This window comes from Festucalex cinctus, chromosome 12, assembly GCF_051991245.1.
Source record: "Festucalex cinctus isolate MCC-2025b chromosome 12, RoL_Fcin_1.0, whole genome shotgun sequence".
In the NCBI taxonomy this organism is placed as follows: Eukaryota; Metazoa; Chordata; class Actinopteri; order Syngnathiformes; family Syngnathidae; genus Festucalex; species Festucalex cinctus.
Genome location: NC_135422.1, coordinates 28,666,962 through 28,693,163, shown reverse-complemented (window position 1 = coordinate 28,693,163; position 26,202 = coordinate 28,666,962). Strand labels below are relative to the sequence as shown.

Here is a 26,202-nt window from a genome sequence, read left to right as displayed (position 1 = left end):
ATATATATATATATATATATATATATATATATATATATATATATATATATATATATATATATATAGTTAATGGTGGAAGGGCTTAATTGAACAATTCTTGAGGTGTCTTCTATCAGCCATTTTCTCTAACTCTCCCTGAGTGTACTCAAGTGCTTCCAACTGTATGAAGCCCCGTTTATGGTGCTGTCTCTCTAACAAGCAAACGAACAAATGAGGGGTGGCAGAACTACACAATATTCATGTGTCAACACATCAGGGTTCAGCCTACTGCTGGACTCAATCATTTAATCCCTTTTAACCAGTTTTGTCCCACTAGCAAGATTTGATGCTGAAGTGGATTACTGTTATTTTCTACTCACAATAAAAACATCTCAAAGGTATTAATACAACTTTTTCTACATGCCAGTCGACAACTTTGACAAATGTAACATAGATGATAAAACGCTAGTCGGGTTATTTCATTCATATTATAGTTTCACTGGTCATGTGACGAGTCGAGTGTTATACGTTGACGGATAACACGGGCTGAGGGCTGAGCAGATGTCACCAAAAGTTAAAATATGGATGATGTCACTAACATGAATAATGTGAACCTGTGCCATGTATTAACAAATGAACGCAACGATGCAATGATTGTTTGAGATAATCGCTATGTCACACAAAACTGTTATGTCACACAACACTAGTCTGAAATGTCTTTGGTGTAAGTGTCAACTTCATTAGCGTTTAAACATGCCCCATAATTGGTAAATATACTTGTGAACCAGCAGCCAGCATAAAACACAACACATACACATACATCCATTTACGGTAACACAGTTGCATACATACAACACACACTCATCTGCCATAGCACACATACTTATATGGAGTACGGGAGTAAAGATTTTGGCCTGTCACTATGAGGTGGCAAGAAATGTGGTTTTGACATGCCACCATGAGATTGCAAGAGACGTGGTTTTAACATACCATGTATTTTGTTTGGAGTTTGGTTTGAATTTTTATATTAATCAGTATTGGTGTGGGGCATTATGAGTAAAAAGCTTTGAAGGGATTTTATTCACAAATGGGAGGTACAGGTTATTTTGAAGTCATGTATGTTTTGTCAGCATAGAAAATTGGACCTTGTCAACAAATGTGTTTTGCAAAGCTGTTAAGGTCGCATTTTTAAGAGGAACTGAGAAGAGGAAGTAAGCACCAGACATTTAGAACTCAGCAGCCATTTTTTTGGCCATTTCATTGGGGTCTTATTTTAACGAACTCCTCCTACAGTGTTTATCCGATCATCTTCAAACTTGGTGTGATTCATCTTAAGATGTTGAAGATGAAAAGTTATTGAAAGCTTTGTATTTCGTCGCACGCTGTTGTCATGGCATGCACTGTTTTTAAAGGAAAAAAAATATCCTTAAAGAAGCATTCCCATTTGTACGAAGCAGCTAGAGCTACGAAAATTTGTAGACATATGTAACAGCCCAAGATGTACAAAAAAATCTCTTGGTGCCCTGTGCTAAACCCAACAGGAAGTCCCCCAGGGGCCGGGCATCACATTTTGAGCTAAAAAAACTCCTCTTTAAAGGGACACTTTACTTATTGATCCATTTTTAGCAGCAAAAAGTTGCTACTTTTTCAATAATTAATTTGGTGACGTGATTATTTTTTTATGTACATTTAATAACTTTTAAACCGATGTTAAAATGAATCGAACGCCGGCATGTTTGTTACACGTGACTAAATAACCCGGATGTTTACGTCACTAGTGTGTAAACGCTACACTATGGAAGCACTATGCAACGCAGCCGTGCATCTAGCGTCAAACCCGGAAGGATTAAACCTTATCGCTTCGAGCCAACACGACAAAATAACACTACCGAAGGAAAGTCTGCCTTGGATGTGAAAGTTGTGGCGCCAGATGGTCTTTTCGGGCACAAAATAAACTTTGACGAACGAGTGAATCAGGCGGGGGGTGAGTGGTGCTCGTGCGGGAGCTGCAGGAATGGACAATCCGCTAATGAATGTGTGCTGTCTGGAAATGAAAGAACTCGAGGATCGGTTCCTTGCGGACAATCTCAACTGCATCCTGGAACATCAGACATTCAACATGGCAATACTAAATAGACATTCTCAGGATAGCTTTGGTTGCGATGAAAGATGTGAAGAAGAAAAGTCTTGGAGGAGCAAATATCCAACAGGTAAAGTGACACACAGTACGAGCAATGCAAAACGTGTGGAACTGACGAAATATTTCAGGAAAAAGAAAAAATAGTAAAATTAAATGTATCGTCGTTACAGCACCCAACCTCCCCTAGCTGTTTTTTTTTCTTTTTTGCGTAGCGTCCCACTGCGGTCAGGCCAGCCGCCACTCGAAAAGACGAAGTCAAGCCAGCCGCCCCAACGATTGTTAATACTGTGCATTACGGTAACGTGCCGACGTGCCCCTGCGTTGGCCACCTTCAAATGAATTATGAAATAAAACAGTCCGTGCAGTATAATAACCAATGCCCCCCCACCCCCGAAACATGCCTACCTTTCGCTTTAAATTTGCTTCGCTTCTCCGAGATCTTTCAGTGGCCGTAGTTAGACCTCGATTTGTGCCGGCTGTTGTGAGAGTGAAGGCTCCGTGTTGCTAGCAGTTGCGGCTCCTCCATCGGCTTGATTATTTCCCACGTCTGGTTCTTTAAAGATACTCGGTACTGCGTTGGGCTTTAGTATTAGGCGTGTGGCGTACCCCATCTCAAATTGTAACATATATTCGAAGTCCTCATGCCTGAAATGTTCGCTGCGCGCACGCCTGCTTGTCCTTCGGGAGGTTGACAGCACTTAGCAAACAAACCATTGTCTACTCAAGTAGCTTTTTTTTTTTTTTTTTTTTTTTTTTTTTTGGGTGGGGGTCTCGCGGGTTTTTCCTTGCCGACGCCTTGCAAAATTTTGCAATACAGTAAGGCATAACTGACGTTTGTGTCTTCCTCGTTGTTATGTCTGCGTGAACTACTGTTCCCCAAGCGAGTATACACACTAGTGACGTCACCACTTGGGGGCGTTGCAACACGGAAGTACTTCTATGTTGAAAAAAGTTAAATAAATCAATATAGGAGTGTATTCTTCAGCTCTTATGCATGTTTCGTAGCTATACTAACTATTTACTGCCAATCAAGCCATACATGTAAAATTAAAGGAGCCTTCCTTTAACAAAGCATACCCGGCTGTACGTTTCACATAGAGTTACCAACATTTGTAGAGGTATATAACAGCCCTCGAGGTACAAAAAACTCTTTTTGAACCATATGCTAAACCTAACAGGACGTCCGCCATTTTGATTTACTTTGGAATGTGTTGCCATTTTTTTTGGCCATTTCATAGGGGTCATATTTTAACAAACTCCCCCTACAGAGTTTATCCGATCATCTTCAAACTTGGTGTGATTCATCTTAAGATGTTGAAAATGAAAAGTTATTGAAAGTTTTTCATTTCGTCACACGCTGTTGTCGTGGCATGCACTTTTTGCAAAGGAAAAAAATCCTTCTTAATGAAGCATTCCCAGTTGTACGAAGCAGCTAGAGCGACGAAAAATTGTAGACATATGTAACAGCCCAGGATGTACAAAAAAGTCTCTTGGTGCCATGTGCTAAACCCAACAGGAAGTCCCCCAGGGGCCGGGCATCACATTTTGAGCTAAAAAACTCCTCTTTAACAAAGCATTCCCGGTTGTACGTTTCACCTAGCGCTATGATAATTTGCAGGCATACATAAGAGCCCATGATGTACAAAAAAGTCTCTTGGAACCATGTGCTAAACCAAACAGGAAGTCTGCCATTTTGATTTATGATGGGATTTGTTGCCATTTTTTGTGGTCTTTTTCAGGGGTCATATTTTAACGAACCCCTCCTCCAAAATTTATCCGACTGTCTTCAAACTTGGTGTGTTTCATCTTAAGATGTTTAAGATGCAAAGTAATCGAAAGTTTTTTATTTTGTAACACGCTGTTGCCATAGCAATACATTGTTTGTCAAGTGCTGCTTTTTTTTTTTTATACACATGAAAACTCATGAAACTTTGCAAACACATCAGACTTGTCATGAACATGACTTTTCAGAGATTTATTGTGCAATTTGCAATAAATAGCGCCCTCTAGACCTTTTTATGAAGCATTTCCGATTGTATGATTATGCTAGACCTACAAAAAAGTATTATGTAGCCATTTGCCAAACCAAAGAGGAAGTCCGCTATTTTGATTTTATTTTGGGAATTATACATCATTTTTGGCCTTTTTCATTCAACTTTGCACAGACAAGGCATGGAAAAAACTAACATTTTAAATGGTCCTTGTTCCATGTAACAGTTGTCAAGTGCTGCTTTTTTTTTTTTTTATACACATGAAAACTCATGAAACTTTGCAAACACATCAGACTTGTCATGAACATTAATTTCAGAGATTTATTGTGCAATTTGCAATAAATAGCGCCCTCTAGACATTTTTATGAAGCATTTCCGATTGTATGATTATGCTAGACCTACAAAAAAGTATTATGTAGCCATTTGCCAAACCAAAGAGGAAGTCCGCTATTTTGATTTTATTTTGGGAATTATACATCATTTTTGGCCTTTTTCATTAAACTTTGCACAGACAAGGCATGGAAAAAACTAACATTTTAAATGGTCCTTGTTCCATGTAACAGTACCCCAACGTGCCAGTACCCTGACGTGCAAGGAACCCAACGTTGTGCTCAATAGCGCCCTCTATGCATTTTTATGGAGCATTTCCAATTGTATGATTCAAGCGATACACAACTAAAGATGACTTGACCTAGATTTGTGAAAACTGGGAGGCATACCTATTAGCTTCGCATTTTTGAGACACTAAACGTGAACGTAAACTCACCAAATTTTACACACACATCAGGCCTGGCGAAAAATTTGATATTTTAAAGTCGCCGTAGATGATAACAGAAAAATGGCTCTGGAGCGCCACCTACATAGGTTAAACGGATCCCTGTCCCGCTATGATTGTCCTACGGCTATGAAAATTGTGTGGCACCTGTAGCACATCCAGATGAACAAAAACCTCTCTTTGATATGTGTACCCTGAAATAGACAGGAAGTGAGATATGAGTATTTAAATGTCCAATTTTGGCCCATTTTTGCACATTTACAGGGGTCATACTTTTGCCCGCTTCTCCTACACGGTTAACCCGATTAACTTCAAACTTGGGATGTACCATCTCAACACCTGGGACAACATCATGGTAAAAAATCTAGAGTTTTTGACATACTATATGACAGCGGTGGGGCATCAAATTTAGAGTTTAATAATTCTTACTGAACGAAGCATTGCCGGTTGTACGTTTAATCTAGAGCTACGAAAATTGGTACACATATGTAACAGACTATGACCTACAAAAAACTCTTTTTGAACCATGTGCTAAACCTAACAGGAAGTCCACCATTTTGATTTACTTTGGAATGTGTTGCCATTTTTTTGGCCATTTCATAGGGGTCTTATTTTAACGAACTCCTCCTACAGTGTTTATCCGATCATCTTCAAACTTGGTGTGATTCATCTAAAGATGTTGAAGATGAAAAGTTATTGAAAGCTTTTTATTTCGTCGCACGCTGTTGTCGTGGCATGCACTGTTTGCAAAGGGGAAAAAAATCTTCTTAAAGAAGCATTCCCAGTTGTACGAAGCAGCTAGAGCTACGAAAATTTGTAGACATATGTAACAGCCCAAGATGTACAAAAATGTCTCTTGGTGACCTGTGCTAAACCCGACAGGAAGTCCCAGAGGGGCCGGGCATCACATTTTGAGCTAAAAAACTCCTCTTTAACAAAGCATGCCCGGCTGTACGTTTCACCTCGACTTACCAAAATTTGAAGAGGTATGTAACAGCCCTGGAGGTACAAAAAACTATTTTTGAACCATCTGCTAAACCAAACAGGAAGTCCGCCATTTTGATTTACGTCGGCATTTGTAGCCATTTTTTGTGGCCTTTCTTAGGGGTCATATTTTCACGATCTCCTCGTACAAAATTCATCCGACCGTCTTCAAACTTGGTGTGTTTCATCTCAAGATGTTTAAGATGCAAAGTTATCGAAAGTTTTTTATTTTGTCACATGCTGTTGCCATAGCGATACATTGTTTGCCAAGTAAAGTGCTGCTTATTTTTTTTGGTCTATACATGTGTGAAAACTCATGAAACTTTGCACACACATCAGACTTGTCATGAACATGAATTTTTAGAGATTTCTTGTGCAATTTGCAATAAATCGCGCCCTCTATACATTTTTATGGAGCATTTCCGATTGGATGATTCTAGCGCGAAATAACAAAAGATGACTTGACTTGACCTAGATTTGTGAAAACTCAGAGGCATACCTATTAGTCTAAGACCTACAAAATGTATTCTGTAGCCGTATGCTAAACCTAAAAGGAAGTCCGCCATTTTGAATTTATTTTGGGAATTGCACACCATATTTTGCGTTTTGATGAAACTTTGCACACACAAGGCTTGTCAAAAACATTTTAGATGGTCCTTGTCCTATTTGACAGTACCCCAACATGCCAGTACCCCGACGTGCAAGTACCCCAACGTGGCCCGGGTTGCGAGGGCCCTTTATAGCTCCTCGCAGCTCTAGTTATTATTTTTCTTCTCCGCAAACAATCGCATTTTTGAGATACTAAACGTGAACGAAAACTCACCAAACTTTACCCACACATCAGGCCTGGCGAAAAATTTGATATTTTAAAGTCGCCATACATGATAACAGAAAAATGGCTCCTTAGCGCCCCCTACATAGGTTAAATGGATCCCTGTCCCGCTACGATTGTCCTACGGCTACGAAAATTGTGTGGGACCTGTAGCACATCCAGATGAACAAAAACCTCTTTGATATGTGTACCCAAAAATAGACAGGAAGTGAGGTATGAGTATTTAAATGTCCAATTTTGGCCCATTTTTGCACATTTACAGGGGTCATACTTTTGCCCGCTTCTCCTACTCAGTTATCCCGATTGACTTCAAACTTGGGATGTACTATCTCAACACCTGGGACAACACCATGGTAAAAAATCTAAAGTTTTTGACAAACTATATGACGGGGCGAGGCATCAAATTTAGAGTTTCAAAACTCTTACTAAACGTAGCGTTGCCGCTTGTACGTTTAACCTAGAGCAACGAAAATTGGTACACATATGTAATAGACTACGACCTACAAAAAAGTCTGTTGGTGCCATATGCTAAACCCAACAGGAAGTCCGCCAGAGGCAGGCCATCATATTTTGCGTTTCAAAATTCCTACTTAATGAAGCATTCCCGGCTGTACATTTCACCTAGAGTTACCAACATTTGAAGACATATGTAACAGCCCTCAAGGTACAAAAAACTCTTTTTGAACCATATGCTAAACCTAACAGGAAGTCCGCCATTTTGATTTAATTTGGAACGTGTTGCCATTTTTTTGGCCATTTCATAGTGGTCTTATTTTAACGAACTCCTCCTACAGAGTTGATCCGATCATCTTCAAACTTGGTGTGATTCATCTTAAGATGTTGAAGATGAAAAGTTATTGAAAGCTTTTTATTTCGTCGCACGCTGTTGCCGTGGCATGCACTGTTTGCAAAGGAAAAAATTCCTTCTTAATGAAGCATTCCCAGTTGTACGAAGCAGCTAGAGCTACGAATATTTGGAGACATATGTGACAGCCCACGATGTACAAAAAAGACTCTTGGTGCCATGTGCTAAACCCAACAGGAAGTCCCTCAGGGGCTGGGCATCACATTTTGAGCTAAAAAAAAAACAACAACTCCTCTTTAACGAGGCATTTCTGGTTGTACGTTTCACCTCGCGCTATGATAATTTGGAGGCATACATAAGAACACATGATATACAAAAATGTCTTTGGGTGTCATGTGCTAAACCCAACAGGAGGTCCCCCAGGGGCCGGGCATCATGTTTTGAGCTAAAAAAACTCTTCTTTAACGAAACATTCCCGGTTGTACGTTTCACCTCGCGCTATGTTAATTTGGAGGGATACATAAGACCCCACGACGTACAAAAAAAGTCTCTTGGAACCATGTGCTCAACCAAACAGGAAGTCCGCCATTTTGATTTACGTTGGGATTTGTAGCCATTTTTTGTGGCCTTTTTTAGGGGTCATATTTTAACGAACTCCTCCTACAAAATTTATCCGACCGTCTTCACACTTGGTGTGTTTCATCTTAAGATGTTTAAGATGCCAACTTATCGAAAGTTTTTTATTTTGTCGCACGCCGTTGCCATAGCGATGCATTGCTTGCCAAGTAAAATGCTGCTTTTTTTTTTTGGTCTAAACGTGCGAAAACTCATGAAACTTTGCACACATATCAGACTTGTCATGAACATGAATATTTTAGAGATTTCTTGTGCAATTTGCAATAAATGGCTCAATAGCGCTCTCTAGACATTTTTATGAAGCTTTTGCGATTGTATGATTCAGCTAGATTTGTAAAAATTGGGATACCTATCAGCCTAAGACTAACAAAAAAGTACTCTATAGCCATGTGCCAAGCCATTTTGATTTTATTTTGTTAATTGTGCATCATTTTTGGCTTTTCCATGAAACGTGCAAACACAAAGCATGGCAAAAACATTTACAATTTAGACAGTTTCCTATTTCACAGTACCCCAACATGCCAGAACCCCGACGTGCAAGTACCCCAACGTGGCCCGGGTTGCGAGGGCCCTTTATAGCTGCTCGCAGCTCTAGTGTTATGTTTGTTTTTTTGTCTTTCTGTAAAGCGCTTTGTGACAGTTCAGGCTGTTTTAAAGCGCTATATAAATAAACTTGAGTTGGAATAGCGGGACAAACAATAGAGGAATTAAGGGGATTTTCATTTTCAACCTGGATAGATTTTTATTTTTTGTTTTATAAAAAGTATTTACGTTACAAGAAGTCAAGAGAGACTGCCTATTTTTTTTCATTAAAAAAACCCTTTATTTTCATGTTAAAAATGCACTTTCAATAAAATATTTGGAACTCTGTTTCTACCGCATTATTTTTATGTTGAGATAGTGTTATCGGCAGCTGCTGAAAGTAACTAAAAAAGTAACTTGTAATCTAACTTAGTTACTTTTAAAATCAAGTAATCAGTAACGCAATTTAGTTACTTTTAAAAGCAAGTAATCAGTAAAGTAACAAAGTTACTTTTTCAAGGTAACTGTGGCAACACTGGTCGCCAACCAACTGTGGATGGACTGAGGGCTTTTCGCATTCGCCAACGCTGGGCTTTGGATGTTAGTGATTGACTTTGGGAGTGTTGTTATTGAATGAATTTGATGAAGCGCTGATTGAACTGTTTTAATCATGGTTGTTAATATTTACTGTACATAGTTACATTTTGGTATTGGCATTTGTTTTTCCCCATTTAATACACTTTTTGCAAATCAATCTCAGTTTCCTGTCCACTCTCTTCTGAGCGAAATCCTAGCACTTCTGATGAACTAGCCTACTGATTATGCTATACATTAATATCTATTTTTCTAGTGTACTGGTTGCTCTGGCTCATTTGGCCGCCAGTGCAGGGTTACACAAAGGTTTTGGTCTATATATATTTTTTCTAAGTGCCTGCTGTCACATAACATCATGCATCTGATTCCCTCTCCTTCAGGCTGAAGACATGGCTAATGCAAATCCGTCTTGAAAAATGTAATTTTCATAAATTACTTATGAATTCCCCTCAAATATATTTATAATTAATTGTAGTCTCTAGGGTAACAATGAAAAAAAAAAAGTCTCTGGGATAAATATATTTTTGTTCCTTTGCTATAAAGCGGTTCATTTGCTGTTTCGTGGATTTTGCAGGCGCAGATTTTGCACAGCAGACAGAGAGAGACAGGAGGAGGAGAAAACAGGAGAGCAAAGGACGACAAGATGAGCCGAAAACGCAGTAACATTTGGAGACATTTTAAATGGTTAAAGTCAGATGAGAGAAGGAGCCGGATCATCCAAGTTGATATGTTTATTTATTTATTTTAATGCACATTTAAAATAAAGCAAGGTCTTTTATCCTGGACCGGATGAGTAGCTAATGTTTTTGTTCGCTGTTGCAGTTAAATTACTACTCACTATTTTTGTTATTTGATTGTTATTTTGATTGTTGTTGGTTGAAGTTTTAATTTTATTGTTTATTGTATGGAGCCTATTAATTTGTTCAATAAAATCAGAAAAAAATATTTTTCTTTGCTTGATAATTGTTGCTATTTGCAGTCAGTATAGTGCAATATTTAATTCACCAAGTAATTTATCAAAATGTATGGTAAATTTGTCGTAAATGTTTAAAAGCTAAAGCTAAAAAAAAGTTAAAGTTAAAAGAGCCATTTGAGAGCCAAAAAAAGCCGTCTCTTTTCACCGAGCCGATCCAAATGAACTGGATCACCAAAAAGAGCCGAAAATGCCTTCACTAAGGTGAAGGCTTTCTAACTAATTTAGATATGCAACTGCCAAAAAAAAAAGCGCAGTTACTTAACAACGTTAGTTTAAACAGCATTATTCCCAACACTTATTATCCCTGGTTACTTTAAACCTACCCTTTTTAGTAAGTTGAATTCAAAATGATTGCATGTGTTTTGATGAATAAATTTTGAAACGAAACGTCTTCATTTAAGTACCACATTGGCTTACAATTCCAAAACTAAAGTGTAGGAGATTTCTGGAGCTTTTAACATTATTCATGAAATAAATATAGACAGCCATTACAATCCAGAAATAGGAAACCATCATAAACAGCTGGGCACAGAGACAGCAAGGGTTCATCCAATATTGCAGAGAGCAAAAGGTGAGTGAGCATGCGTGTGTCAGAGCCAAGCTATCAAAGGTAGAAAGGAGATATAAACACAAAGGTGGAACGAAATTATCTGTTGCAAGTTTGATGAGGATGGAGAATGAATTAAACATGAGTCCATCTTCTTATTTCTTTCTTTTCAGGGTGCCGTCTCGATCGTAGTCACTTCCATTTCTCTATCTATGCCATTTACAGTCCACATTTGAGAGGAACCAGGTGGGGAGGAGGTGTGCTTGGGATCGTGATGGAAAACTGAAGAAAGCTTTTAAAGGCATGAAGATGTGTGCATGAGAGATGGAATAAAAAGATAATGTGCAAAAGTAGGTGGGCTGTGAGTTCTTCGCATGTCTGAGTTCTGGGCAAAAGTGACTAAATGAACGACTAAAACAAATTACAATATCGATGATCTTTTGAATTTAAAAGGTGCTCTGAGATACAAGTTGAATTTATTCCTTCAAATGGGAGTAGCAAGAAACAGCACAAAGCCTCTTTTGTTCACTGTTCGTATCTACAAAACTGCTGTTTGTTGTGAAGTGAGTTGAGTTACTGCCCTCATCGAACTCTTCTATCTCAAATCGGTTCTGACATGTTTGGTGATTTCATTGTCAGATGTAACGAGACTTGAAGACTCATTAAAAAAAAAATCAAACATTAAGTACGGCACCAGAGATCAGGCGCGACGAACTGTCCATCGCCAACGGACCCGTTTTGCTGATGAATGGCAAATGATGAGAAACTTGTGGGGGGGAAAAATGGTGGACTAGTAAACGACGGACGTGGGTTTTTGTCTGTCAGTGTAATCATCACTCTCCGGGTCAAGTACCGACATACTTCTTCTCACAGACGAACACCTGCTTACGTTTGTTTGTTCATGTGTGTTGCTTAAACCCTTTTATGGCCACTGTATCCGTTTGGCACACTAACTTTAGAATGTTTTAAATTTAAGACATTTGCGTAGAAGTGAACTTCAACTCATTAAACCTTCTTTTATACTTGTTGTACATATGTTATGCACAAAAAAAAAACAGTGAAAGACTATTTTGGGGGGGCGGATTATACACTTTAACTCTTTGGCCGCCATAAACGTCATATGACGTTTAGTATAAACCTAGGGTATGCCGCCAAAAACGTTATTTGACGTTAACTATGTTTTTTAATGGAAACGGGTGGAGGAAAGCCTTGGGCAGCTGTGCTCCAAGTATCAAGCCGATCGGGTTACTATAATGACTATTCCTGGCCACTAGATGGCTGTGATGAGTCTTTTGGACAAGATCGGGTAGGAGACAACAGTAGAAGGAGAGAGGCTGAGCTAGAGTGTTGAGGGGGAGAGAATGGCTAACGTGGCTAAGGGAGTCAAAAAGGCTACAGATGGCAATCAGCTCACGCTTGATCCTTATTTTCAAAGCTCAAAAGCATCGACCAGTGGTCAAGAGCACAGTGATGACGAGGTTAAGTCATAGTTGAAGCGGTGATGCGGCCGTTTCGACCACGTCCTAAGGCCCCACCGGCTAGCGATGCTAACACCGGAGAAAAGTGGTGCACAACGGAGCACTCTTGCACAGATGACGTTTCATCGGACGATGAAGACTCCTATGGGTCCGATGTAAGACAGTCTTGGACAGTCTTTCGTCCTCCAAAGAACGTGAAGGTAAGCGCTAACTTGCTAAGAGATTGCTAGTAAGATTACTTTCCTAACTTTTCGGGCGATCTGCTAGCAGCGTGTGTAAATGTGCTGATATACACTAGAACATCTATTACCTATACAAACGTGAATGTATATTTTATAGATCGTGCTCACAGCAACGTCCGACCTCTGGTTCTACGACAAAGAAAGGTAAAAAAAAAAAAAAAACGTTTTCAATACACCGTAACAATAAAAGGAAAGTCTTTCGATAGTATTGTAATTGTATATGTTTCTTTCATCTCCTACTCATAGGGCCCAAAGTGAGCATAACAAAGGTAAAAAGAAAAAGAAAGATTCTCCACAGCACTAATAAAATATTTGATGGTAAACGTCTTCTATAATTTACAGAATGTGCATCAACCAATACATCCAAGAAAAAAGGGTAAACATATGCAAACACACACATTGCATCACAGTGCTCTAAAATAATATATGATATTGAAATGTATATTTGCAGATCCCAAAGATTCTGGCTGGCATGAAGTTGATGAAGTTGGCTGGCAGCCAACCATCTTTCCCTTTGCTGCAAAACCAGGACCAAGGGATGCTGCAGCAGAGCTGAATTCCCACCAGCTGACATCCTGGAGCTCTTCATCTCCGATGAACTTCTCCAGCACATCGTTCATCATACCAACCTCTACGCAAATCAGTCCATGCAGAAGCAGACCGACAAAAACTGTGGTGCAAATCCTGCTGCATCTCCCTTGCACGCAAGGGATTGCTCCACAATATAGCACACAAAAAGAAAAATTGTGTAGTTGAAACATCCACACAATTGTAAATAGTAATACGTACACACACCACACATTCGCAGTTGTAAATAGTTTGCAAAGAGTTTTCCAAATTGTTTGTTCGGATTGCTACTGTTGAATGTAAATAAACTTATTTTGCAATCAAAAAACACTTTTTTATTGTTGGGGTAGTGTTTTATAGAAGTTTAGGTGTTTGTAGAATCACTCATGCAAAAAAAAAAAAGTGCCAAATTCACTAGAGTGCATGAAATAACATCGTTTCACAAAAAGCTTGATTTCTCCGTATTTTGGAAGAAAATAGAGGATTTGGGTGAAACGAAGCTGTTTTCTATTGTTGATTACTGAAAATCTGAATAAGGTAGTAACAAACTTTTTTTTTTTTTTACATGAAAGATGAGACTTCAATCTTTCATTTGGTAGTATCCGCGTTGCCATAGTCCTAACACAACATTTTCTGTGCAGCTTGAAAGATCGGTAAAATTCTGTAAATCAGCTTTTTTATGTCTACTGAACAAAACCAGGTAACCTTGTGAGGAAAAATAGAACAATAAAGGGATGCAATAATTTTTCAAAAACAAGCTGTGCCAAATGGATACTATGGTCGTTTGAGGGGTTGGGACGTATCAATAGGACACACGTCTGCCCCTGCAAACATTCTCTACGTGTTGGACTCAGACAATAGGTGAATTTTTCGACACAAAGTAGCTGTAGTATTCATATATCCTGTGCTTCAGTGACTCTAATGACTCGAATCATTGACATATGATTGCCCAACCATTCAAATGAGGGTATAGAGGCGAGCCTTATTGACTTGTGTAACCAAAGAATGGCATTGGTAAATTAGTAACTAGACGTTACTGGTTTCTGTCGACAAAGACAAGTTGATGGACCATGTTAAATATCAAAAAGTCCCTTTTCCTGTGAATGAAGTATCTAGTTCAGTGGTTCTCGAGTACCGCTATCCAGTTTGTTTTCCATGTCTCCAACAGCCAACACAGGTGTTTCAAACGATCAGCTAATCAGCAAGCTCTGTATGAAGCCTGATAACGATCCTCAGCTATGTTGGCTGAAGGAGACATGGAAAACAGTCTGGCTAGGGCTACTCGAGGACCGGGGTTGAGATATACTGACCTCGTCGAAGCTCTGGATTTACCGATCGAACTAACGTTCTTACTCTCGCCTATGGTCACGAGCTGTGGGCCATGAATGAAAGAACAAGAATGGGCCGAAATGGGTTTCGTCCGCAAGGTGTCCGGTCGGGGTGTTCCATATCATATCGTCTACGATATTACCAGTGTATTTTTTTGGGTGATAAGAATTTGAGATATCACGAAATTGAGGTGATGACATAATGCGTAACATTATACGTCTTCGTGTCAATTTGGACGTACACGTTAGTTGCTGCATAAAAAACAATGTAGGAGCGTGTGACTGCAAGAGTTGCAGCCAGTTCTGTCGCGTCTTCGGCAAAGTGGAGTCTGTTTTGCTACAAGAGGTCAGATATGATGCTCAAAAAAAATAAATAATTAAAAAACGATCGTTTGCAAATTGTGCAGGAAAGAGTATGCAGAGGCTAAAGACGAGGATTACATAGAAGCAGCTCGTGTTGAACAAACAGACGGTGGTTGGCTAATATTGAAGCAGTATTGTTTGGCCAAGACTAACAATTTGCGGTGTCTTATTCGACCGTGACCGGTAATTCTCCGTCTAGTTCACATGAGTTTGTGATGCTAACCGACCGCTAAGCTAACGTACTCTCAACGAGACGGCGTGTGCGTTGCTGTCGCACAGTGGTGTAAACATGCACATCTGTGTTGTTGTTTTTTTAATACCCACTAGTAATGTCTACAAGCAATCACAGCAGTTTATCGCTCCTCTGATTAACCAATCGGAGACATTCACGGCAAAAAAAAAAAAATGCCAAAAGATTCGCAGAGGGAAAACCTTTTTTTTAACCAATACACTTGCCTGTGGTGTACAAAGCATGACGCCACAAACTGGCTGCTACCGTATCATTGGCGATTCCCCCCCACAACACGAGGATCAACCACACAGGAGAAAATAGTGGAATTTGACACTGACTTCTGAAGGTATGTGCTTTCATTGTATTTGCTAAGTAAATGTGCTTTAAGCAGTTATGTTACAATTCACAGGGTAAACACTATCTGGCCTGTTTTTTATTTCCATTTTATTCCATTACAGTTGGTATATTTGCACTTTGTTTATATTTCAATTGTGGGGGAAAAAATGGGGCTTAAATATTGTTGCTGCAATAAAAGTGTGATTATTCCGAAGTGCCAATCATAAATATATTGTTCAATAATTATTGCCAATATCATCAAAAATATCGTCACTGCAAATTTCTTTGAAATATCGTGATATAATTTTTAAGCCATATGCGATTCATGGTTTAAAATGAAAATATTCCCACGATATGGTTGAGTTTTTTTTTTTTTTTTACGGCTATTGATCTTCAATTACACATATGCGCCTCGTGGTTTACGGACGCAAATATGCCGTTATGTTTATGTGCATTTGGTTTACGGGTACAAATATGCGGTTACATATGTACGGGTACATGCCTCATGTTACGAGTATGTGTCAATTTTGCACCCAATTTACCTCCATACCCTCTGGGTGAAAATGATATTTTTGTCTCGTTTTTCTGAGCATCCTTTAAGTGCTCTGTTGTGCTCTGCTCACTAGCTGCTAATTGACCTTACCGTAAGCCACGTCCGAAATGACCTAGTAAACCAATCAAGACGCAAGACATCATGTCTGCGTCGGCATGTGCGTTTTGGTACGGAGAAACAAAGAAATCCAGCTCCCGGTGGCGCATTGCGTGGTTATCCAAAGCCAAGAAGAAAAAAAAAATCTATAAAAATGGTTAAACGCTGTAGGAGTGATAGCCGTTATCCCAATCGACTAACCGCCGTCCTGCTGTAGTCACGGCTTGTGTAAGAGACACTGTCCGGTTTATTCCCTTTCCTAAACCCTCAAACAACTTTGAAAAATGTCTGCACCAGTTTAATCCCTCCAAAATGATCATAAACTACTACGTCTGCACTAAGGTTATGTTCTCCATTGTTGTTTTTAGCCAAAGGCTAACGATAGCTCTGGGTAGCTAACCTTCCACGCGTTTATTGACTATTTACTATTAATTAATGACAACAAAACCGTTATGTAAATACATTCTTACCCTGTTTGAGAGGAACAATGTCCAAAAACTTTTGCTGACAGTCGGCTGGAGTGAGTGAGGCGACTGTCTTTTCTGACTTCTGTCGCAGCAGGCAGCGATTTATATTTCCTTTGTTTTTGGGCAAAATTGCATGGTGAGGGCGTGAAGATATCCTTCACTAAAAAATTTGAAGCTCCTCTGCTTGCTTCAAAGAGAAATATCGGCGTCCTACAAATACCTGACCGAGAAATTACAAGGAAGATCTTACGACTTTGCCATTCCTATGAATGCATTTTAGCTCATCTTGACCGGTCAAAGTCCGAGGGCACTGCTCGTCGCATTTAGTGAGCGGGGAGGGGCGTGCCACGGTAAGGTCAAATACTGCTGACCGCTACCCACTTCTAACCTCGCAAGCCAGATTGATAATTGTGATTCACGCGAGGAAGTTCTTCACATTATCAATCTGGTACTTCACTAGGCAGACCCACTCTGGAAAGGCAGGACTCGCTGTACAATATTTAGAGCTGATTGGACGACCCCCTGCTCTTCTTGCAGCGGACTTTCGATCAGTCCGCGGGCTACGAATAAATCGCAATTGGTTGGGCACTCCAAGGGTTGCCAACTTTCTCATCCCGAAATAAGGGACAGGTGCATGACACGGTGCCATGGTGGTGTGAGCATGATGTGTGAAATCAGTGTATATTCTGATGAGATTCGAAATGCACAAAGTTTGTACATTCCCTTTAATCCTTACTGCAGGCCATCATTATGTAACCTCATACAAAACTACAATTTGCTTCTTTACGTGAAAAAAACAGGTGCAAAAAAAAAAAAAAAAAAGTACAGTGGAACCTCTACTTACGAACGTCTCTTCATACGAAATTTTCAAGTTACGAAACGCCTCAACGGGAAAATATTGCCTCTTGTTACGAAAGAAATTTCTAGATACGAAAGGTAAAAATACATTACCGAACGCAACATACTTTCGGCTATGGCTATTTCCTACCATAGGTATCTATGAGCGTAAATACTAGATCGGTGTTTGTGCATCGTTCTGGCATCCCATTGGCTAAGATGAACCTTCTACCATAGGTATGAGCGTATACTAGATCGGTGTTTGTGCATTTTTCTGCCATCCCATTGGCTAAGAGGAACCTCTACCATAGGTATCTATGAGCGTATACTAGATCGGTGTCTATACAGCGTCCTCATCATTCATCCCGCGGCCCATCTCACTCTCACTCTCTCTCTCTCTCTCTCTCTCTCTCTCTCTCTCTCTCTCTCTCTCTCTCTCTCTCTCTCTCTCTCTTTCTCTCTCTCTCTCTCTCTCTCTCTCTCTCTCGCTTGCTCTAGTTGCCTCTCTTACCTTGCAAGATCTCCACATAACGTCACAACCAGCGACTCATTTTATTGGCTACGAGCAACTTCCTTGTCACTTGTCAACCGACGGGAGCAGCCGTGGTTAAAAAATGGCAAAGATGCCGTTTGCTGCATTTCGTGTCAGAATTGAGAATTATTTTACGGGGCTTTTGAGGTCCCGTATGTGACATAAAAATTTTGCCCAAAATTTCGCCGCGTCCTGGCTAATACGGGACAGTTGGCAACCCTAGGCACTCCTGGTCTATACAATTTTCACATCGAAGCGTTTACGTTTTCTCACATTTCTTTCTTGTTTTAAACAAACATTCTCAATGTTTAAAACTTCATAAATGTTATGAAAGAGGTAGTCTACGATGCTGTAGAAATAAATGCATGCAAAATTACACTTAAAAACAATCTGCGCAACAGCGAGGCCACGAAAAGCTAACCGTGTTATAGCAAGGGAGCACTATATTAATAAATTAATAAATTAATAAATAGTAAAGACAACTCTAGAGCTTTCTTCGACTCTGCTTGTGGATGACACAATGTGGGGAGATGTGTGAGACACGTACCATGTCTGTGTCTGACACTGGGCCAAAGCTGGTCACGTAGATATCAGTCTTGACTTCTGTTACACGGTCTGTAAAGAAACAAAGTAAAATTGGTTTGACCAATTTATGCAGTAGTTAAAAAAAATTGTTTAAGAAGTCCAGAAAAAAAATGTCATAATAATCCATCCCTCCTTATAGGTGTGCCATATCAAGATTAGACACAATGATTAGTGCACAGGTGAGCCTTCGACTGCCAACAATAAAAGCCCACTCTGAAAGTCCACCAGATTAAGCCATCTGGCTTCCCATGTGATTCTGTTCCCCCTCATTTCTTTAAAGAGGTTCTGCCGACTATTGGTAATTCAGTTCTGGCTATTATCAACAGTAGCCTGTCTTCTGGCGTAGTCCCCAAACAATTTAAACATGCTGTGGTGCAACCACTCCTGAAGAAACCCGGTCTAGACCAATGTGTGCTGTCAAATTTTAGGCCCATTTCCAAACTTTTATCTCTAAAATTCTGGAGAAAGTGATACACATGCAACTAAGCACTTTCTTGGAGGAAAATAATATCTTGGAGGTTTTCCAGTCAGGCTTTAAGAAGATGCATAGCACAGAGTCAGCCCTGTTGCAAGTTTTTAATGACATCCTCCTGGCAAATGACACTGGAGAATATGTATGTCTCGTACTGTTAGACCTGACTGCAGCGTTTGATACAGTGGACCACAGTATTCTGTTGACTCGTTTACAGCACCAGGTGGGCATTGGTGGTAGTGCTCTTGAGTGGTTTTGATCCTATTTGGCCGACAGAACATTCTGTGTTCGCCTTTGGGTGCTCCGAGTCCCGCACTGCCCCAGTGTCATATGGTGTTCCACAAGGATCTGTATTAGGGCCCATTCTGTTCTCATTAAATTTACTGCCCTTGGGCTCCATCCTTAGAAAACATGGAATCTCTTTTCACTGCTATGCGGATAACAGTCAGATCTATGTCCCGCTTAGTAAAAAGGATGCTTTCTCATTGAAGCCTCTTTTGTCCTGTCTGGAAGAAATCAAAGCCTGGATGGCTTTATATTTCTTGAACTTCAATGATAAGAAAACAGAAGTTATAGTCTTTGGTCCCAGCGGCTCTTCTCATCCTGCCGACTTGGGGCCTCTGGCACAATATCTGAAGCCAACAGCCTCAAACCTGGGTGTCAAGATGGACAGTGACTTTAAACTGGGCGGCAAATTGCCGATGTTGTCAAATCCAGCTTTTTTCATCTTAGACAGCTGACTAAGGTCAAAAGTCTATCTCAGCAACACTTAGAAATGGTAATCCTCTCGGCTGGATTACTGTAATGCACTTTATTTTGGAATCAGCCAGTCCTTCCTGCAGCGTCTCCAGCTTGTCCAAAATGCTGCTGCTCGTCTTCTTACTGGTGCCCGTAAGAGGGAACACATAACCCCTATTCTGGCCTCTCTTCATTGGCTGCCCGTGAAATTTAGAATCCACTTTAAGATTCTTCTATTTGTTTTCAAATCTCTAAATGGTCTTGCCCCACCTTATCTCGCTGAGCTCTTGCACCCCTACACACCTGCCCGGTACCACAGGTCAGCAGACCAGACTCAATTGGACGTACCGAGGGCTAAGCGGAGGCTTAGAGGAGATCGTGCTTTTGCTGTTGCCGGTCCCTCCCTTTGGAACGAGCTTCCACTAAATATTAGGCAGTCCCCCTCTTTATCCTCTTTTAAAACACGTTTTAAAACACATCTGTATTCTTTGGCTTTTGGCGGACCATGAGACTTGTTCCTGGTGTTTTGTGGTGTGTATGAGTTTTAGTCTACCTATTTATGTATTTTATTTATTTTATTTATTTATTCACTTGCCTACTTCTTATTTATTTACTGATGTAAAATGTATTTACTTGGAAAAAAAACTTGTATTGCACTTGAAAATGTTTGCTTTGTTCTTGTTTACTGCAAAACTGATATTTATGTTTATGTACAGCACTTTGCATACAGCAATGCCTGTTCTTAAAGTTGAGTTGAGTTGAGCAATTAGGGGAGGGGATGTGCTAACCACTCAGCCACCGTGCCGCCCAGTAGAAACAGATAATAAACATATTTGCATATACAAAACATCAGTGCGAGTTTTTTTTGTTTGTGTGCGTGTGTGTGCGTGTGCTGGAATCAAATTGTTAACCTCTAATTGGGTAAAAAGAATTTCAAAACTAATCAATTGCAGCTCCTTCATGAAAAGACTGATTTACATGAGGTTTTTCATTTTTATTTATTTTTTTACTCAATAAATTAACCAAACAAATGTGGTGCTCCTAGAGGTGACAGGGAGAACTGCAGGCAGTCTCTCTAGTCGTATACAGTACATCACTCCTTGAGCGATCCTAATTTACGCTACACTTTATTGTAGGACGTACTCATTGTAGGCTCATTTTGCTGACCAAACCCACAAAACAGGTGACCCGTGATTGGTCATTACCTACTTCTTCAGCACAGGTGACGTCCTCTTCAGTCGACAGCAAGTGGAAAATTTATTTTTTTTAAAGTATGAAATGTACAATAAAAAAATAATTACGTTATCAAATTCATTCTGGACAAAATATTAACTTTGTACTGCTGAAAATGGCTCAATGAGTCAAGTATCCCTTCCCTTTAATGCTTATAGACCGCTTCATGGCTTACGTCACGATGACGTCACGGTGTTTACTGGAGGCAAAAACAACTTGCCGCTGCAGGCAATGGAAGTGCAGCTAGAAGTAAACAACGCTGGCTGTCTGTAGAAAATGTCGTGTTGTTGTGTTTTTGGTTGCCAGAACCGCAAAAGCACCAACAAGAACTTGAAATTCTATCGCATCCCAGCCTCTGCCAGTCAAGTAATCGCAGACGGCTGTGGTTAAACGCAATTAGGTGAAAGGACTGGACTGAGGCGATCATTAACAATGCTCGTGTTTGCAGCACACTTCATATCAGGTAAGATTTAACCATCAGATTCAGCCTGGACATTGATATGGGCTAGACTTAGTTGTGATGGAAATTACTTAAATTAGTCATTATTTGTGGGATTATTTTTACATGCACGAATTTACAAAAAGTCCGTGTTTACATGCTACATGCGCGAATGCTAAGATTAGCTGTATGTTTCAGTTTTGTCGAGGCGAAAGCCCCCACAATGGTTCCGATAACTTCTTGTAAAATGTTTGTAGGAGAGGTACATGCCTTGTATAATCCTCGTCTTCTGCCCCTGTCGTTGACTTGGCAGCGCTTGCGACCGCACGACACAAAAGTCCTCACTCAAGTTGTTATATTCTAAATTTTAAATGGACATAAACATGACATGGACATGCTACATGGACATGCTACATGCGCCGTTTACCTTAATCCCTTTAGACAAATTTACAACAAAGGAATCTTACCACCCAAGCCAGGTCTCAGCCTGTTGTCATAGCCGTCTAGGAGACTGTCCAGGATCTTAGTGAACGTTGTGATGTCTTTGCGTGTTGCATTGGAATCAGCTTTCGACCTATCGTAAACATTCTTTTTTAGCATAATAGACACAGCATCATACAACATGATATCTGATGTGCTCAAATTAATAGTAAAAGTCAAGGGCCAACCCTATCCAGTCCACTAATTAAGAGTGTGGCTTATGAAAAGAAAAAAGCTATTCAAGAGAAGAAGAAGAAAATATAAGTCGGCCTGCGTGGCGGTGTGACTGCTAGCTTGACTTCCCTTTTTGACATTTCCGCTTATATTATCAATGTTTTAATTGAAATTACATATAAAAAATGAATAAGTAATTTCAATAAAACCAACAGAAATGCCATCCCGAAAGTACATTTAATCGGTAATTTAGGATACTTGGAAACCGCTAGTTAAGTCATTGTATGGTACGGCACAAATCTCTAACGTTAGTGGCTAGCAGCTCGCTGTTATGCTACGTTCTCACCAAATCCGAAAAGGCGAACTGGAACGCTCCATTCGTCAGCGTTTCACCGCGTAGAGTGTTTTTGGAACAATTGCTGCTCATTCGCACTTTCGTGCGCACCGGAGCGGAGGAGACGTGTCCCTTGGTAAACAAGGAAGTGCAGCACTTTAGCGAGTCAACAAAAAGTGGGCGCCGCCAACTACTTCTACTTCTTTCCTTGGACAAAACAGCCGTGGCACTATTTTCTCCTCTTTTGAGGTATGTGATAGCACTTTTGCTTTTTTTAGTGGCAATCTGGCGGCCGGCATTTATGCTAAAAATAGCTTTGGCATTAATAATAAGCACCGCTGCTAACTCGGTACAGTTGAAAAGCAAGTAAACAGACTTACCAGCACTTTCTTGATCATCATTCTGTTACGGCTGCCCGTGTTGTTGCGCTCGGGGTCACGTGGCCCGTACTTGAAGCTGATTGGCTGCCGCGAGGCGAAACGCGAAAAAAGTTAAATTTTTTTGAACTTCGACGAATATGCGAATGTTTGGATTTTCGTCACGAATGTGCGGATTTTCGCTGCTGCGCACCGTGTCCCAACGAGCGAAACGTGTACTTCGCGCCGCCCCACGCGCTTTCGTTCCGTTGCGCGCGAACTCCATTGACCACAATGCAAACGCGTCACCTAATCGCCATCCCTCGCTTTTATGCCGAGGTTTTTTGTCTTACACGACAGTTGCACTGTCACATTACCCGATATATTCGCTCCGTGTCGTGGATGGGGCGTGTCGTCACACAACGCGACAAGACACCAGACGATCATCACGTGTTGTCTGTTCAAGAGAGACGCGTCGGCCACTGTTTGTCGGGGAGGTGGGCCAAAAAAAAAAGAACAAAAAAAAAGGCATGGACTGGGAGTGTTTGCGGGTGAATGGAGCACGCATGGCACAAGTGTGATGTGAGCGCATTGCTTGCGCTCCCTGCTCCTCAATAGTGTTTAAAATATGATTTAGTAGCCAACACTGTATTTTAATTTATTTAGGCCTACATGCGCCGGGGTAATATATTTTGTTAATTAATTTGCGGGATGACATCTTATTTTATTATTTTATCAAACACTGAAATATTATATTATTTGAGTATTTTTTTTATACTGCTTAATTTATTCACCTTTGACTTGTTTTAGCATGGTGCAATGGATAGTACGCCACTCACTCCGAGGAGAGAAAAAAAAACAACTTTCAAGTGAGAGCGGGTGAGAAGGAGGCCAGGCCTGCCCCGACTATATGAAAATGTGATCGATCCTCACTAAATATGCATGTGCCCATGCCCCAAATCTCTGAAATTATTACAACAGTCACAATACATATATATATATATATATATATATATATATATATATATATATATATATATATATATATATATATATATATATATATATATATATACATATATATATATATTTGGTCCTGTATTCACGTCGCCGTTGCCTGACGATGGGTTGCATGCAGGCGTGCACGCTCCATGCAACCACAGCGCTGCAGCAGGGCGCTTTTTTTTTTTTTCCTCCGAGTTGCACCTTTCTGCATGGCCCCATCCCATGAGATATCTAGGGGATAAGTAAATAAATTAATTAAAATACCTATAAAGTGCTGTTCAGTGTGTGATTGACGTTTCGCTCCCTCTCGCTATTGGTCAATGCTGTGGAACCAAACGGACGACGACGTAGGTATGTCACATTATGCGTCAAATTCTAACATGCTAGACTTTCGTCGTGATGCTCGTGAACCGTCCCGGACAACCAGTCATTGAACGTGTCACACTACACGGGCGACGTTACGTCAAGACAACCCATAATCGTTTACAACATGCCCCGTTTGTCAGCAATACGTCGGTTGGGGTAAAATCGGGCTGTTTTCGTGTAGTCTGACAAAGGCATGAGTGAGAACGCAGCATCAGTGTTGGGAATGAGTGCTGGCTGGTGAGTTTGACAGCTGTTAGCTGGCTTGCTTTCTGTACTTATTTGTCAATAGTCTGGACCTAGGCTACTTTGTAATTCAATTTCCATCTTTTTTATTTTATTTTCTGTTCTTACTGTTGCTGGACATGTAAATTTCCCAGAGGGAGCCATCCCAAAGGGATCAATAAAGTCAAGTCAAAGTCTAAGTCTAAAGGAAGGTAATGTGCCTTAAATTGCACTTTGAGGTATTTTACATAAAAAATAAAAATAAAAAATAAAAAGATAAATATTGTTATGTTTTGTGTTTCAGGGCTGTTTTTTGGGTTTGTTTCCATTGTGGTTTGTTTTATCTCCTTGCATCTTTGTCTTGTTAAGTGTAATCTTGTCCACTTGTGCTGGTCTACCTTCCTTCCTGTCAAGCAATCAGTGTCCCCAGTCACGTGTGTCTTGTCCAGATGTCCCTTGTTCTGTAATTAGTTTGTGTGTATTTAGTCCCCTGTTTTCGGTTCAGTTCTTGTTGGTTCATTGTTGTTTTCATCCTGTTATGCTGCCGTTTTTTGTTTGCCTTGTCTACAATGTCTTGTTTTTCTCTTTTGTTTTGGTTGAATTAACTTCTACGTCACCTCTGCCTCCTCGCATTTAGGTCGCAACTACACATTATACCTGACATGTATTTATTTCTTTTATAAACACTTTTGCCTATTAAAACAAACGACTCAAAATGTCAAATCTAGGTGTTTAGATTTTAAAAACAAAACTTTAAGCCGGTGATGCCTTATTTTATACATGGGCCATGTATATTTTTTTAAGGGAAGAAAACACTTTAGAGACAATAATGTGCTGCATTAAGAAAGCGGCGAAAGGAGGAGGAGGAAAAACGGGCCCAGGGTAGAGGTATATATGTCAGTCAATCATCATTGTTTATAAAATAAACACGAAAATAGCGTTAGCTTCTTAGCTTGCTTGTAAGTTGTTTACTGCACCATTACATCCATGCATGTTTTATTTTATGATAAAATAAAACATTGGAGCGGTGACATTTGATATTTTCCAGCGATATTTTCCAGAGAAATGAGAATTAATTTTAGTGACGACTGCTCGTAGTTCTGACATTAATCGACGTTCAGCTTTTTTACATGAAGCGTTTTAGATGGTTCCCCAGGAAGCCGCGTGTCATTCTGTTACGCGCATATTTCCCCACATTGATACAGTCTTGAAAGCAAATGACGAAACCTAACTTACCATGTGTGCATCACTGTCATCATGTAGACCAAGACAGTCATGAAGTAATAGCACCATCGTCCTCTCATCTTTAAAAACCTGTGAGAAACAGCGGGGGTTCTTAAAATAAATAACAAGACGGCACCAGGGAAACGTGACATTGACAGCAAACGTTATATCACTTATATCAACAGTCAAACAACTGTGTGTCCTTGCGAAATCCTACATTTATGTGCTCATAATATTTACTGTCGTTCGTCAACTATAGTACAACTGCCTACCTTAAGCGCGACAGGTGTCCGCTGTTGAGAAATTGGAGTTGGAAATGTCTAAACGCAATTAAGACGAAATAAAACGAGTAAGAAAAAGAGTGAGAGCCGTCAATGTGCATACATCCATGCTCTCGGAGAATCCTCTCAGTTCGTCTACGACTAACCTGAGTGCAAACTGAGCAGAGTGCTGAGCTCTTAATATTGAGCATGCAGGACAGCTCCCTTTCTCCCTTACATCAACGGATGCGCGAAGCAATGGACTCGATGTGCTTCTTGTACGTTATTAAGTTCAGTTCCATTGAAGTGAACAAAATATTTATGAAAAGAGCAAAAACACAAAACAACAATAATGTGAAGAGTATAATGTAAATTTAAAGTACATCTTAATGTGAAGTTATAGTCTAAAGTCTACCCTGATGGCTTGTCATTTCTCATGCAAAAAGTATTTTGTTTGTACATACAGGGAAAACGTTAACCCTATAAACATTTCATCACGTCA

At 40.0% G+C, this 26,202-nt stretch overlaps 2 protein-coding genes across 5 annotated transcripts in view; one reads left to right on the top strand and one right to left on the bottom strand.

The window, feature by feature from the left end:
- Positions 1-25,938, bottom strand: part of LOC144031591 (gamma-aminobutyric acid receptor subunit alpha-2-like) — a 103,253-nt gene extending 77,315 nt beyond the window's left edge. For 2 of the 4 annotated variants that reach the window (XM_077538883.1, XM_077538886.1), the window contains exons 1-4: positions 25,713-25,919; positions 25,453-25,530; positions 21,747-21,853; positions 18,360-18,427 (exon numbers count right to left, since the gene is read on the bottom strand). In XM_077538883.1, coding sequence (XP_077395009.1) covers positions 18,360-18,427; positions 21,747-21,853; positions 25,453-25,530; positions 25,713-25,912 — 453 coding nt within the window. In that variant the 5' untranslated portion in view covers positions 25,913-25,919. Of the gene's footprint in view, positions 1-18,359; positions 18,428-21,746; positions 21,854-25,452; positions 25,531-25,712 lie in introns of all 4 variants that reach the window. The other 2 variants (XM_077538884.1, XM_077538885.1) reach the window with 2 other exon arrangements.
- LOC144032242 (uncharacterized) lies at positions 11,982-13,275 on the top strand. Its single transcript, XM_077539970.1, has 5 exons — positions 11,982-12,459; positions 12,599-12,645; positions 12,748-12,770; positions 12,844-12,877; positions 12,953-13,275. Exons 1-5 carry the CDS (start codon positions 12,283-12,285, stop codon positions 12,975-12,977), a joined length of 306 nt encoding a protein of 101 aa, XP_077396096.1. The 5' UTR covers positions 11,982-12,282; the 3' UTR covers positions 12,978-13,275.
- Positions 25,939-26,202: the final 264 nt, after the last annotated feature.